Source organism: Fukomys damarensis, unplaced genomic scaffold (genome assembly GCF_012274545.1).
Source record: "Fukomys damarensis isolate Sample0158 unplaced genomic scaffold, DMR_v1.0_HiC HiC_scaffold_18, whole genome shotgun sequence".
NCBI classification, from domain to species: Eukaryota; Metazoa; Chordata; class Mammalia; order Rodentia; family Bathyergidae; genus Fukomys; species Fukomys damarensis.
The window spans coordinates 52,932,169-52,947,211 of NW_022900930.1; the positions used below are offsets into that span (position 1 = coordinate 52,932,169).

The window sequence follows — 15,043 nt, forward strand, 5'->3', positions numbered from 1 at the left end:
TAGTACACTACTTTCGCGAGACACAATTTTATTCCATTTCGAATCCTCTTGACAGCTCTCATCATCTATCTCACAAACGCATCTGTTCTTTGCCGCGGAAGAAAGTGCCCTGGCTGAGAATTCTGTGGACGGCTGGTGACAGGGCGTGCTCCTGAGCAGGAGGAGCAGCTTGTGTGAATCTACTTCAGGATAATAGAATTGTCAGGTGTCCAAATAGAGAAAGGCAGAGCGTGTCACTTGTCTCCTTCTTTTTTGAAGTGATTCATTGCAATTGAGGTCCTGAGGAGAAGAAAATAAGACATCAGAAGCATATCTTCTCCTATCCATCATTATTAAAGCAGAACTGAAGAGTCAATTGTTTTTGAAAGCCTTTATTTCATCAAGCATAAAGACGGCACTTATATTTGGGCAAAGATAACATTTTCCACATTTAAAGGCAGCTAACACATGGCCTCCGCTTTGAGCATCTCTAAATGAAGACTGTCAGGATCTAATTTTAACACAGATTTGATGTATGACTTTTGCTCTGTTAGTTTACAAGGGATATTTTTCTCCTCTTTCTGTGTTGCAGGCTGACGGGCATGAACCTCCCCTCTCCTGTTATCAGCAGCAAGAACTGGTTACGTCTGCACTTCACATCGGATAGCAACCACCGGCGCAAGGGGTTCAACGCTCAGTTCCAAGGTAAGAAGGCTGCCACTTCGGGGGAGCGGGAGCAGGAGCTGTCCTGCGTCTCTGCCCTAACCCTGTAGGAACTTGCCCTTGGTAGAAAAAGAGATACAAACACATTTGAAGATGCATTGTTCATGTTTTAGGAGCAGCTGTTTTGAAAATTATACAGGCAGCCCCTGACACCCCAGTAGTGAGTTGGAAAGTTTAGCACCAGTATGCAGTGTAGTTTCTTGTCTTGCTAGAAGATTGACTGAGTTTTAATTAGACATATTTTAATGTCTTTGCACCCAACCCGTAAGTATCCACAGTGGTCTGGATGTTGTCTTTATCCACACAGGAAGAGCAGTGTGATATAAAAACTCACGGCAATACACAAGTACATCATAGTGTCATTTTTAGTCCTAAAATCTCCCCTGGATATAAAAGTCCATGTCAGTTGGTCATTTACAATTTCTGAACCGTAACACAAAGATACTGGGCTTTTGTCACTGGTCATCGTGGAGAGTCTGGACTCCCGCTGGTAGTGTGATTCTGAAACTGTCCCTGTAGCGGTATCCAGTGATCATAGGATATATTGTATCATTTCCTATATTTTTCTAACAATCAAATACCATTAATACAACAAAAGGACTCATTTATTGAACGGTCCACCTAAAACCATTCCGTTTCTACTTTGTCAATGGGAATAACACAGATGCCCTCAAAAACATCACAGAGCACAGCTTTCAAAGTCCTTCTGAACCTGGAGGGTGAGGGTACAGCTGGGATGGCACCCTGAATGCACTACCCAGGGGCCCAGTTCAGAAACTGCAGGGCAGAAAGAGTTTGCTATTTGCAAATAATTCCCAAGAAACTTGGGCCACAGGAAAGCCATCCCAGTTCCCTGTGAAGATTCTAGCAGCCTCTCAACAGATTGGTCTGTGTATCTCGTATCTCTCACATTTTAAAATCCATACCATGTGCACAGCCACTGATTTTCCGTGGATGGTCAGAAAAGGTGGTGCAGGTGGAAGAGACAAGGGAGTGGCTGAGGGCAGCAGCTGCACTGCCTGCTGGAACAGGGCACAACTTGTGTCTCCAGAGCATGTCCTCTCCCTCATCACCAGCTCTGCCCACCTGCCTTTCTTTCTGGTGTTTCCAGAAAGTTCTTACCTTATCCCTTTGGACTGCACAGATACCCCTGAAGATTTATAGAAGAGGAATGAGGTGTTTTTCCCTAATCTGGGACTTCCACGAGGCCCATCCTTTCTTTCCAGAACCAGCTCTGCCTTTTTCTTTTGAGGCTGCATCCTCTCAGGTAGCCAGGATACAGAATAAGAGGAAGGGACATGGACAGAGGGCAGTGTGTCCCCCAGGGCAGGGGACAGAAGAGCGCCCCCTGCAGGCCGCTGGGGACTCCTCTGCTCCCCCACTTCTCCCTGTGTAGCCCGCAGGATGAAGGGATCTATCCAGTCCACAACTCAGCATGCGGGACGTGACAGACGGTTTCCCATTTTGTGGATCTGTGGACTTGTCTCTAAAGTGCCAACTGATCCTCTCCAAGAGCCCTCTTAGTCTGTCAGTGTCAGACTAAGGGGTTATTTCTAAGCGCCACTCTCAGACCCCACGGGGCACTGGGCCTGCACATTCCTGACTGAACTAAGTGTTACAGCCAGAGAACAACGCAGAGGTGCTGGGAACAGGCACTGGGGAGAAAGCACACTGACCCCAGGAGACGACAGGAGCTGGGACAGGTCGGCTATGGTGTGGGTTACAGACAGTATACATGTGTACAAGTTACAGGTAGACAAAGGTGACGTATGTCATTACATACTTATGATTTAAGCACAACTAGGTATCTCATGAAAGTTAGCATGTTGTCTAAGTGCTGTGAAACACATGGAGCTCAGCTGTACATAATATAAACTGTTTATAAAGAGGAGCACAGCATTTTGCTCTGAAGTTGGTATTTACTTAGAGCAGAGTGAGCATATGGTTTTGCACTTCAATGTAACGCAGATAAAACTGCACAACCTGAAAGTGGTGGCCCAGGCTGATGGTCACTGCGTCCGCCTCTCCTGCTGACATGGAAGGAAGAGGGGCTCGCACCAGCCCTGCTGCTCTTGTGTGGCCCTGGGCCCCTTCAACAGGGCGTCTGCCTCCCCCTAGTCCAAGCAGACCTCAGCAGCTGGGGATCGGCGCAGTCACCCTCAGAAGGAGGTCTGTGGGCAACCGTGCTAGAGAGGGACCCAGAGGGCAAGCGGAACGCCCGGGACACTGCCTTTCCCGTTCGGGTGTGAGGATGGAATCACCACCCAGGAATAAGTGCAGCCCGGTGGGGGCTGGGCTGTGGCTGCTCCTAGAAAAGCTCAGGAGGAGTCCCCCAACTACCCAAGAGGCCACTGTGTGAGCTGAACACACACCCAGGGGAGCCTCTGCTGCACGGAAACACGCTCTTTCCCAAATCCGCACCCTGCTCTGGGCCCCGTCTGGACTGAGGCTACCGATAAATAACGAAAGGGCGGGAACGCCCCGCCTGCTTTACCAGCACAAGGGTGACAGGGGAAGCACAGGCGGGGGCGCTGCAGAAACCGGAAAGGCAGAATAAACTGCCGCAGAAGCCTGCGCAGTGCCGGCTACGTCATCGGCTCGTCCTTGCGGACGTCTCGCTCCGAGAAACTGAGTCCTACTTTTGTTTGTGTTGCTGTTTTTAATAGATAAAGGGAACATGGAAGAACATATACTGCAATGTCCGCTGCCTTCTTAGCATTATGCTCATCACACTTACTGCTTAGGGTAACTTTCAGGTCCCAGTTCCTTGTTTTCTGACATAACTTCTGTGCTTTGGGGGACCCCCGCTTCAGCCACCTCAGCGACCCTGCTGACAGCAGGAGTTAGGGTGACTGACAGGTAAAACGACTGTGGCTCGCCCTCCCCCATGAAGTTAATTCACTTTAAAACAGCACTGTGGACAAAAAAAGCTAATGCATAAAGAAATCACTGGGTTCATCTGCAATATCCACTCTTTGTAACAGGCCCTGCTCGAATGATAGATTTGTGTGGGACACATAATTTCTTCAAATCTGCTGAAAATCAAGTCCATTCTTTACGTGTTGCCTGCATCATTAATTATAATTAAACAAGTGCTTTGTTAGCACGATCCATCATCCGGATATTTTTCATGTCTAAAAGATGAATTTATAAAATGTACATTACTCTTGAACCACGAAGGCCTCTTGGCTGCTAAATATGCCAGGGAGCGCCGAGTTCCAGCATTGTATGTGTCCACCTGGCTATTTATGAAATACAGTTTTCAAAAGATGAAACTCCCATTGATTTCTGCCGTAGATAAAGCATTCTGAAGGGAAGCATTGGTCATAAAGCTCCAGTTTAAATAGGGAACGCCCTGTCTCATCAATCAAAGGAGAATCTAATGGTGGCTTCACAGCCTGTGTTGACCCAAGTAATTAGCTCGCCTTTTAGGCTATGGCTCCATATGATCATGGGTTTCCCTTTTCATTGTAAATGGAGACCTTTATTCTAAATAGAGGCTTTCGTGGTATGGAAAATGCATCTGGGTGGTTGAAGGCCGCATGTTCACAGATCTGCTCTGATGTGGATGAGAGCCCACAGGCTGCATGTCCTAAGCTCACACTCTCTTAGCAGAGGCCCGGCGGCCAAGATTAGCCTGAGCGTCCAGTGTCCCGCACTGAGGGCTGGGGGTAGTCTACCTCTGCCTTTACCGTAGGAGCTAAGAGCTGAAATTGGGAACCAGAAGATGGGCAGCAGCACTGGCTGAAGGCTGAGGTACAGCCCGCCCTCGGGCTCCTCCCAACTGCAGAACTAGGAATGGGCTCCAGGGGGCACACTGCTCTCCACAAAGATCATGGGCATCACCTACTCTCATCTGTGTGGGGGCTATTAAGTAGCCACGGTCCCACGTGGCTATTTCTTAACCAAAATAAGTTAGTAAACTGTAATCTTATATTCTCTAAGCAATCCCTAGACCTCTATAAAAAAAGGCCTTTTTAATAAAACTCTGTTTGAGTTAGCCCCACCTCCTGATTCTCCACGGCCTCCCAATGAACCATCAGATTAGAAGCCAGGGATGGGACGACCCGCCTACGAAGTTAGAACTTCAGGATCACCCACTACCCTGAAGCCCATCAGCTGGCGCCCGAGCCGGAAGCACAGGAGTGTTGTGGAGGATGCTCTGGGTGACAGCCCTGAGGGGAACTTGCATCTCAGTGTTAGAGAGGCCTCCGTGTGTGCTGTGCCTCCCACGCTTGCCCTTACGTCTTCACTAAAGCGTCTCGCTAGCCACACCCTTCATGCCTCCTCTGTCTGTCTTCCTCTATCAAATAAGATGAATTTGACCTACCTCAGAGTCACTGTGGATGTGTGATGAAATGAAAGAACCCAGCAGATGCCTCACTCGGCTCACTGTGGTGTGAGCCCATCACCCCACCTGGGCCACCCCACCTGGGCCACTCCACAGGGCCTTCTTCTTATCCCCGGACTCTGGAGCAGGCAGCTTCACCTCCCAGGCGTCCACAAGAAGAAGCTCCGTGTGGCTTCTGACACAGTCTGCATCACTGTAGCCTCTGAAAAGAGGTTTTCCTGTGAAGTGGAAGCCTTCTCCAACTAGGACAGAGCAAGAAAGCAATTAAAGATGCCGGTGAAGCAAATGCAGGAGAGATGAGCTCGCCATTGCCTGCAGCTGGCACTTAGCTTCGGGCCCGCCAGCAGTGAGGAGAGAAGCAATTCCGTCTGTTATGGCAATGAAGCGGTAAGGAAGCAGGGCTTACCCTCTGTCAGCTAAAACACGGACTGGTCCCTTTGGCAGCGACCTTCGGAGCTTCCAGTGTGAGCGACAGTGGGCACTGGAGGATACATGTCTCCACCCAATCAGGCACAGAGGACACCGGAGGCAGGAGAGTTGTCTCCAACCCTCAGCTCTCTTGTTCCTTACCATGGGGCAGTCCGTGATCCTGAGGACGAGATGAAGGTCATAGAGAGAATGCCAGGAAGTCTGGGACCTGCAATGCAGGTAGGTTCCCCAGTCCAGAACTCAGTCCTTGTCCTCACCGAGGGCAAAGCTCTGCCTCTCACGGAGTGAGTGTGCAGAGGAGCAGAGGCCTCCGAGGCGCATGCTTCGCAGGTCTGTGAGGGCACAGCAGCACCCGCTCTGTGGGGTAAGAGCTGCGAGGGGAGAGAGGGCTGCAGAGCGGTGACAGAGGCCTGTGGGGTGGCTCAGCCCAGCCCTGTGGGCCGGCAAGCGCAGGTGGAGGCAGAGGAAGGGCAAGCCATGGCCTCGGGAGCAGGTGTCCCTTTCCGTTTCCAGCACTTCCTTCAAGCTGCCTCTGCAGTGCCGCTCCATGAACGGTGCCTTTGATGGGTGTGTCAACCGTGGGAGATGGTGAGGGGCCCTTCCGCCTCCCACACCTGCACTCACAGTGCGGCCCCACCTTGAGATGTGCAGCCTCTTTCCTGTCGGGTCAAGGGCCTCCCTGGGCCAAGTGACTGCCCGGGCCAGTGTCCCCAGCCTCCTGCTCCTGGGCCGTTGGTCCAGCCCAGGTGGCCTGTATCTCGGGAGATGCCAGTGGACAGACTTCCCTGTGGCCCAGGCCCTTACCTGGTGTCAGCCGGCTGTGCCGATGCCTCAGAGCCTCGCACCTGCTTCTAAGAGGGAAAGACAGGTGCAGGGACTTTTGTTTTTATTTTCTTGATATCAAGATAAAAATTCATCCTGAGCATGTTTTTGGTTTCCACTAAGGACAGAACAAGGAATGTGCTTAAGTCTTGAAAGTAATTATTTTCACTAGATTATGGCATGCTGTCTCACTAATTTGGAAACAAAAGAAAAGATTTCATAAAAAGCATGCAATCTGACTCACTGGAGACATAAGGGGTGAGCAGAAATCTCACCTAGTGCAGACTCACCGACAAATCCTCCTCCCAGGCTGTGCCAGATGTTGGATTTAAGTCCATGCATAATGACATGTATTGATTTATTCAAAAGCCATATGTTTATAATGTGAACACGCAGCAAAAGCCCCCCCACTCTGTGAAGCCACCGAGGTGGGCACCTCCCTTTCTCTGAACTGCTGAATGGGGTAGACATTAGTGCATCAGTAGCCAAGGGTGTCACTCCACACATGTCAGCCATTTAAAACACGTTAGTATCTGGCAGCAAGTAGACATGAAGTTCCCGTGCTTGAAGGAGAACACGATGATCAGGAACCTTATCTTTCTCTCTCATGTTTATGCAACGTCAAGGCAGAAACCATCCCCTAGATCCACCTGCTCTTCTTGTCCGCTCTGCCAAGGCTGCGGGCCAGGTGCCCTCTGCTGGAGGCCTGTGCCGCCCTGTACGCAGCCTGCCTTGGAGCTGAGAGCCTGCAGGGCATTGTGTGGGGGAAGCCAGCTGCACAGTCACTGGTGTTTACCACAGGGAGCAGTGGCCAGAGCCCAGCACCCCCACCCCGCTGCTGCACTCTGAGTTCCAAGCTGCTGGTGCAGAAGCTCACCCAGAGGTGCCCTGAGCCCAGCACAACTGTGGGGAGCCTGCAAGGGGCCCCGCTGGTTCTCTGCAGTCTGTGGGTCCCGTGGTTCCCAGTGAACAGTGGTTGCTCAGAATGTGGTGCTGGCTCTGTGGTTCTCCGCCTGCCTGGCTTCCCCGCATCTGCAGCCCCTCCAGGAGGACAACGCAGGAGCCTCGGAGCAGAGGGGTGGGTGTGGCTCTGCAGACTCCACCCATGGCTCGGGCAGGTTCAGCTTTGTCGAGGCCAGGAGCGGCCCTTCGGGTTCACATTCCTCACTGCTCTGGGTCTGGGAGGCGCTTGGAGAAGCCTCTTCTGCCGAGCTCGGAGGGGTCGGCGTCTCTGTGGCTGTGCACGTGCTGTATTCTCCTTCTTGAGACCCAGGCTGAACCCCAGCCTCATACAGCTCAGACCCAGGAAGTTGATCCCAGCGAGTCCTGTGCCCGGGGGTTCCCCAGAGCTTTACTCTCTCAGGGTGCAGCCCTCGCTGTGACTCCCCTGGCACATCACAGGGTGTTCAAGCTTGGAATTAGGTCCACTGAATGACAGCTGCTGCCAGAGCACCCTGGGTGCCCTCTCCGGGGCTGTGGGGCTTCCAACAGGAGGCCCCGAGCCCCAAACGCGCCCCTACCCCAGAGAATCTGCAGTGTTCAGTGCAGCTTAAACACCACCTTGACAGCCGTGAGAGCCACGCATGGCCAGCGCTCACCAGCACAGTGCTAGGCTGCAATGCGCGGCAGGATAGAGGGGTGTCCCACTCTGCAAAGAAGGGCGTACGTCCCCAGGACAGGAAGCCGGCCCATGCCTGGCATCCCGGACTCCTAGCTCAGTGGTAAGGTTCTCTGGCTTTCTTTGTTTAATCCAAAGTGTTGCAAATTTTCCTAGGGAAATTTCCTCCTGTCCTAAGCCTGTTTACCTCAGGAGCCCGGGCCCTAATCTGGTCAGGCCATGCACAGCTCAGGGTGAGGGAGGCTGGAGAAGGACTGATCTCCGGGCAGCCTCTCTGCTTGCTCACCACCCAGTGCACCTCAGGGCAGCCTGGGATCCTTGTCAGGAGGTGGACGAAGTTCTGTCTGCCTCAGGCCTGCATCTTCCCACTCCTGGGTTAACTATTTGTTCGAACCAGAACTGGGCTCATAATTTTAATAATTGACAAAAATTCATGCAGGCTAGAAGTGAAGTGAGCATTTATTGAAAACGGCTAAAATAATTTTTTTTTTTTTTGCCAAAGCAGTTCCTATAGAGAACTAAAGTAATGTAACATTTAAGTTCTGCACAAGGAGTAGCTTTGTGGCATTTCTCACCCTGAAAAGGAGCATGCTGTAAAGGTCTTTGATCATTCAGTGAAACTCAGAACAGCCCAGAAGAATTTTAGTTACAGTAACATGGAATAGAATTGTGTCGTTAATTTCTCTAGTTCTAAGGAAAATGCCAGTGCCACGATGGCCGTGGCATCGTCAGACCTGGACTTCCCAATGCAGAATCATCTGCGCTATTTCTTACTAGTCATCCTGAAAGGAAGCTGCCCTCCACTGACCCCAGCTGGCTGTAGGATCCGTCACCCCGCCGTACGCTTGGTGCCGTACACTCGGAAACCCTGATGTGATTTGCAATTTTCTTTTCCTGGGAATCCAACTCCAAATCACTTCTTGTGAAACAAAGTGCTAAGTTGGAAGTTTCTCTAGGGCTTTCTCTTTAGATTAACTTCACTAGCTAATTTTAATCTGAAATCTGATTATTTGTAGCAGGAAGGCTGTACTTTTGTGCTTGTGACATTTTCTTTGCAACAAGTATCTGCCAGAGTATCACTGAATCCCTCTTGTGCTGTGGCTGGTCACGGTGGAGACCACAGGGACTGAATATTACTAGGAACAGAAATATCTGATTGAATGTGCAGATAATCTCCCTTTTCCTATTTATGTTAAAGGATGAATGCTGTTTTCTTTCTTCCTGTAGTTGGATTTAAAAATATCTCTGGAAAAAAAAACATATATATAATAAATACTATTTCAGATAGCATCCATGGAAGTGTTTCTGTGCCCCGAACACAAAGCCTTTTCTTCTGGCCCCACTGACGGATCCTTGACATTTTATTCTGAATTTAGATTGCCAGTGTTTTCACATTTTGATTTCCTTAAAGAAGATCGTTTCCTTGGCCAGGTTTCGGCTTTCTGTGTTGCACCTGATAGCCCAGGTCATAGGTCTGAGAGGGACTGGCCTGGTCGCATCCCCTGCTCGCACTGAGGGCACAGCCTCTCCCTCTGTGTGTGGCAACTGGAACCTACTCCTGACCTGTGTGCTTTCTGTCTATGAGGCTGGAGAATAAGAGTTACAAAAAAGTAAAAGAACAAAGGCAAAGAGAAACTCCTGGGTTCTTAAGAGACTTGAATTTTGATTCATCAAATACAAATTATGTTAATAAGATGTAATCTAAACTTAATGTCACATCATCGGGAGCTATCTTAAAATCCAGGAGTTTAAATGTTAGCATTATGACTACAGACTCAAATATTCTGCAGGCAGATTCATTTTGTACATCTCAGGGGTGTTAGTCGGCAGAAAGCTGTCCATCGGTGGGCTGAGCCAGGGCAGCCAGAGTTCTGAGGTGGGCACTGGATGCCCCTGGAGGGAAAGAGGGGCTGGGCCCTCTAAGGGACCTGGAAGGGATCAAAGAATCGAAACACAAGGAGTTTTGAGACTTACAATTCAGTTTTCCCCAGGTAATATGTTGTTTTGCACAGTAAACTCCCGCCATTCAGAAATTAAGCCTAAGTCAGGTGAAATGTTAAAATAGAAAAGAACTACACAAAGACTTGGTGGCAGTGTGGTCCAACCTATGCGTGGAACTCCTTGGTTAGGAATGAACCTTCCTTTAAGAGACTGGCACCATGCAGTTTAAGTGGCCGCAGCTCTGCGTTTCGTCTGGACTTAGGGCTGACGACGCACTGTTACATTTTTTGAGTGATGGTGATCATTTTGACTCAGGAGGAAGACCTGTCTTTAGCAGAGTCCTCGCCCGAGGCCTGGCTCCCCTCAGGCACTCACTGCCACCTCAGAGAGTCCTGCCTCTGGCCATTGATGGAGCCGAGCCCCTGGAGGGCAGCTGCACTTGCCTTGGGCCGAGGACTGACATCTGCACTTGTGGTCTTCATGATCAGAACTTCCATAGTATAGCAGGGATGTAGCCCAGTGGCACCAGGCCTGCCTCGCAAGCACACGGTCCTGTGTTCGACCCTGGTACCAAAAGAAAACAACCTCAAACAGTGAGTTTATTCCAAGTAATACCTCTTCCAGTCATTTTTCGTCCAAGTTTGAGGAAATGAGATTTGTGATGCCAGCGTTGAGTACTTCGTGAGAAGAACGGACAGCTGTGGTTCTCACCGCCCAAGCTCTGAGGTTTTACTGAAAGATGTGAAGAGCGAATTTCGCTCACTCCTGACTGCTCCTCCTGCCTCTGTGGTGCTCCTTTTCCTGTCTCATTCTTTAAGAAGCCTCCTATTCATGACTTCATTTAGTTTGTTTCTGCTCACTGAATTTGGAAAAGTCATGTGTTTTCTCACATGCATCCACTAAATGTACTTAGTGAATAAAAGTGTGTGCTCGAGTCCGAACAGTGGTAATGAAAAGAGACTGCGGTAATCATTTACTCTAATATTTTGGGACTTATAAATGCCCCAAAGGGAGACATGGCTCATTTCCACCTCATCAGTATGTCACTGTTTTCTGTGCAATCTCCTGCGGGTGATTTACCTGTTTCTCATAACATTACCCTCTGATAGGCATCTACCTGTATTGTAGAAACAAGCCGGAGTTCTCAGGACGCTCCCGTGACTCAGTGATCTCGTGGCTGACAGCGTTAAGCGGATAGATTGGGGAGGGTCCGATTGCCACCAGCTCAGCTGTCGTTTTTCTCCCCTGATGTCTCTTGATCCCAGGCAAATACATGGGCTGGGTGAATGTTGGCAGAGGATTTTAATTAAATTTCACTGTCTAAATCTGGAAGTCAGAGATCTGAGGAGAAGAAACTGGTCGATTTTCCTGGGCAGGGTAGAGGGATCAGTGAGGCATCCACAGTCGCTTAGGCAGAGCCTAGTAATGGAGAGGCCGTTTGTGAGGCAACAGGGGAGGTGGTGGCAGGCCGCTCTGGGAAGGGAGACTGGTGAGGGCGAGCCAGCATTGGTGTAAGTGAAAAATGTGAGCATCAACGGTGGAAGCGTGGCTCTGACCACAGATGCGTGACACGGAAAGCTTGGCTTTAATAACTTTCAATTCTAAACCAACTTTCAGTTCCTTGTTATTGAAAGGATCCTGACATTTAGTTTATCCGTTTTGGACTCATTAGGGGACATAGGTCTGTGTCTATCTGCCTTTGTCCCGAAGGACACAACTGTGGACAGCAGGATGAACATGTTGGTCCTTACCACTAATCGCTCATCTGCAGGGAACAGAACCGATGCCCGTTGTTTGTGGGAAGGACCGGAACGTAGTTTTTATTACTGTGAGTCTCTGTTCCTATGCAACATAAGATAAAAATAGAATGTGTGAATATGGTAGTTTCATTGTTATAGAACAGAAGCTAACCCTGCCCGTCAGATCCTCTCAAAGCAGCTTGCACTGGCCCCTGCACCTTTACCCTAGCCAGGCCCTGGGCACAGTGTGTGGGGCCCTGGCCAGAGCTATGCCACACCCACTGCGACTTCTAGAACTCCCGGTGCTCCCAGGGGCACCTCCTGTGTGCCAGCCAGGCCCTTGGGGATGCAGGCACCTCCCAGCGGCCTCTCACCACACACAGACTACATGTGGGATGCGGGCAAGGTCCAGCTTCTGCATCAGCTCGAAGTCACCAGATACCAAGGGCAAAGGGAGAGTGAAGGCAGGCAGGGGTGGCCCGCTGTGACCTTGGGCCACACAAGCTTCGAGCCCTCAGCGTATGGGGAAGACTCACCCTGACAATGTGGCTATTGCCGGGTCTTCAGGGGAGGGGAGCCATGGCCAGGTGGGAAGTGAACAGGTATTCTGTCTTTCATAATACACAGGGTTTGCACTTACTGCTTTTGACTGCTGTGTAATATTCCACTGTTGGAGAACACATTATTTATTCTTCTAATCCTTACCCCAGGGACTGACAGGATGCAGCCCAAGTAAGTTATGTCAGGCACAAAGAAAATGATTCCTTTGGTGAAACCATTAGAAGTACGTGTATTTTGTGAAGGCAGATCCAATGCTATTAGAAGTTGTTGTGCGTATTTAAAGGTTTTGGTATGCGAAAAGCACACAAGTGCTTGAAAAATAATTTACATTACTGAGCTGATCCAAACCACTTCAAGATAGTTCTTTATCTTTTTCCTTTTCTAAAAGTTTTATATGAAGTAAAACAAAATTTTGTAACAAAATAATCAGAAAATAAGAATAATTAATACTCTGTGCATCAGTACCTTAGATATGGACATAAAAGATTCTCTCTTACAAAAAAGAAATATAGTAAAACCTCTTCTTTTCCCTGGAAAGCTGGAAAGTGAACGTATTTTACCCACTTACTTTTTTTACGATCTCTCTGCTGTAGGAAGAAAGCTATAGGAAGTTGGGGGCTTTGTCTGTTGGATTTGCAGCTATATTTCCAGGGCTCAGTAGGATGTCAGACATAGATTAGGAGATCCATAGCAGTTTCCGAAGTGAGCAGTGTTGGGAGTCTGGTCAGAGGAGCAGGGAGCTCGCGCGGTTGCTGTCCTCAGTATCACCACAAAGGCTGCTGGGAGCTGCTAGCTCTGCTGCTCACGACTGCAAACGCATCACACAGGGGAAGCTTCTGGAATACTTTGGATAATGTCTGTGCTTTCTGGACAGAGTCAAGAATCATCTTGTAAGTTAAACGGTGTCTCATATCCCACGATTAGAGATTCCGAGTCCATCTTTACCAAAGGTGTATTTTAAAGCTTGTTACATCATCTTGACATGTAAGCCAAATGTGAGAGCCTTGCTGAACAGCATCATTCAGTGTCCAAATCAGACAGAAAAAAAGCGGAATGAAGGCACCACGGGCTCAGTGGGCTGACACGGCCCACAAGGGAAGTCATGGCTGCCTCAGCGACGCTGCTTACTGAGGCACTGTGCAGACCCAGCCAGGGTCACGGCTGTTCTGATCGGACTCATGCTTCTCTCTCCTGTTCGGATGTTAAAACCCAAGTCTCTCCATGTTACCTCCACTGGGGAGCTGGTGTTGGTCTAAGAATGGGAGCCTTTGCTCTGGGGGGTTCAGTAAGTGATTGGAGAATTATGCCTCTAACTGGAGAGGTGGAATTGCTGCTGTGCTTTATTATTATTGTAGCAGCAGCTGCATTAGACTTATTTTCACAGTAGCAACCAGGAGCAATGCATCTTTTTACAATCAGAGCCTCCCAGCCCCGGGGCAGGGAGCCGGAGATTCGACTGAAAGAAGAAGAAACATCACCAGGTTTCTGTCTTCTAAGCCGAGTGGTTCTGCAGAGTGCTCTGCCAGAGAAGAGCTCCCCGTGCTGTATGGCGTGAAGCAGCCCCTCGATCCGTGGGGCCTCAGGGGTGATAAGAGGTGGCGGGGGTCCGTGCGCTCCCTAGACGGATGGGGGAGCCTGGGTGCAGAATGCTGCACCAGCCCACAGCCAGTCTCACCACGAAAGGCAGCCTAGTCTGGGAATCCACTAAACATTTTAAATAGTACATTAGTAATGGCAGTGACCTTAATGACTAAATATCTCCACTAAGTACCAATTCGGTACATTGGAACTCAATAGCAAGTTCAGGTTTACGTTCTTCATCGTTCCATTTAACAGCTTGAATTTATTCTGGAGTTGACCCGTTATTACACACTGACACACACACGTTGTGCAGTCAAAATACACATTTCACTGCTCCATACCGTCCAAAGCATACAGTAAATGTGTGTTGCTCATATATTATTGATTACACTATAAACACCTGGGGTAGAAGAAATCTGAAGATAATTTTGAATCCTGTTATTGGCAAAGCCCTGAGAGGAGCCAGTGTGGATCACATGATATTTCTCAGGCTCGCTGGAACTCAGAATTTTAGTCACAAAATTCAAACATTGAGCTTCTCGGTTTGTATTCTGGAAAGCTCAGTTCATCTAGGACTTTTTGTCTTTCGTTTTCTTTTCTGTCATTTAAAAAAATACATTTAGGATCAAAATTTGTTCAAAGCAGCAGAAGCTGCCTTCAAGCCAAGGCTGCTGAGCCAGGGAGAAGAGCCAGAGAGGCAGGGGTATTTCCCGGCCCCTCCTGTTACCTTTTTTTTTGCTTTACTGTTTAGCTTTTTAACTTTTATATTTATACTTTGCATTTTAGCAGTACATGTTTTTAATACCTAATGAATGCATTTATTACCTAAGCCTAGTTCACTCACCAAAGGCAAGATCTGTATTTTCTTTTGACACAATCAGGGTTTTAAAAGCTGCTTTTACTAAAACAAACAAACAAAACAAAGCGAAGCAAAGCAGTGAGTCCTGGCTGGGCCCACCGTGGATAAGGAAAAGCAGAACGGGGTGTGGTCACCATCTGGCATCTCTGTCTCAGTCACCCTCAAACTCTGGTCCAGCCCCGACCAGCTGGGCGGAGATGCGGGCTAACCATCAGGGAGTCTCTCAAAGTGTGGGTGTGAGCTTGATCCGTCCTACAGCGACAAAGCCTCTCCATCCCCTCCAAGCCTGAGGACCCCAGGAGACGTGCACATTCGACTGCCCTAGGTGTCCAGAAGTCCCAGTCACCACCAGAGCACGAGGTCACCTGGCTTCTCCCAGACCCCCCGCAGACGAAGGCCTCTCGGGCCAGGCAGCCCTTCCCAGGACCACAGCATCTTCT

General features: G+C 49.3%; 1 protein-coding gene across 1 annotated transcript in view; it reads left to right on the plus strand.

The window, feature by feature from the left end:
• The window catches only part of Csmd1 (CUB and Sushi multiple domains 1), a 1,140,625-nt gene that overhangs the window by 673,007 nt on the left and 452,575 nt on the right, over nt 1-15,043 (plus strand). The window contains exon 5 of the mRNA XM_010620376.3: nt 572-684. Within this exon, the coding sequence (XP_010618678.1) occupies nt 572-684 (113 nt within the window). The remainder of the gene's footprint in view (nt 1-571; nt 685-15,043) is intronic.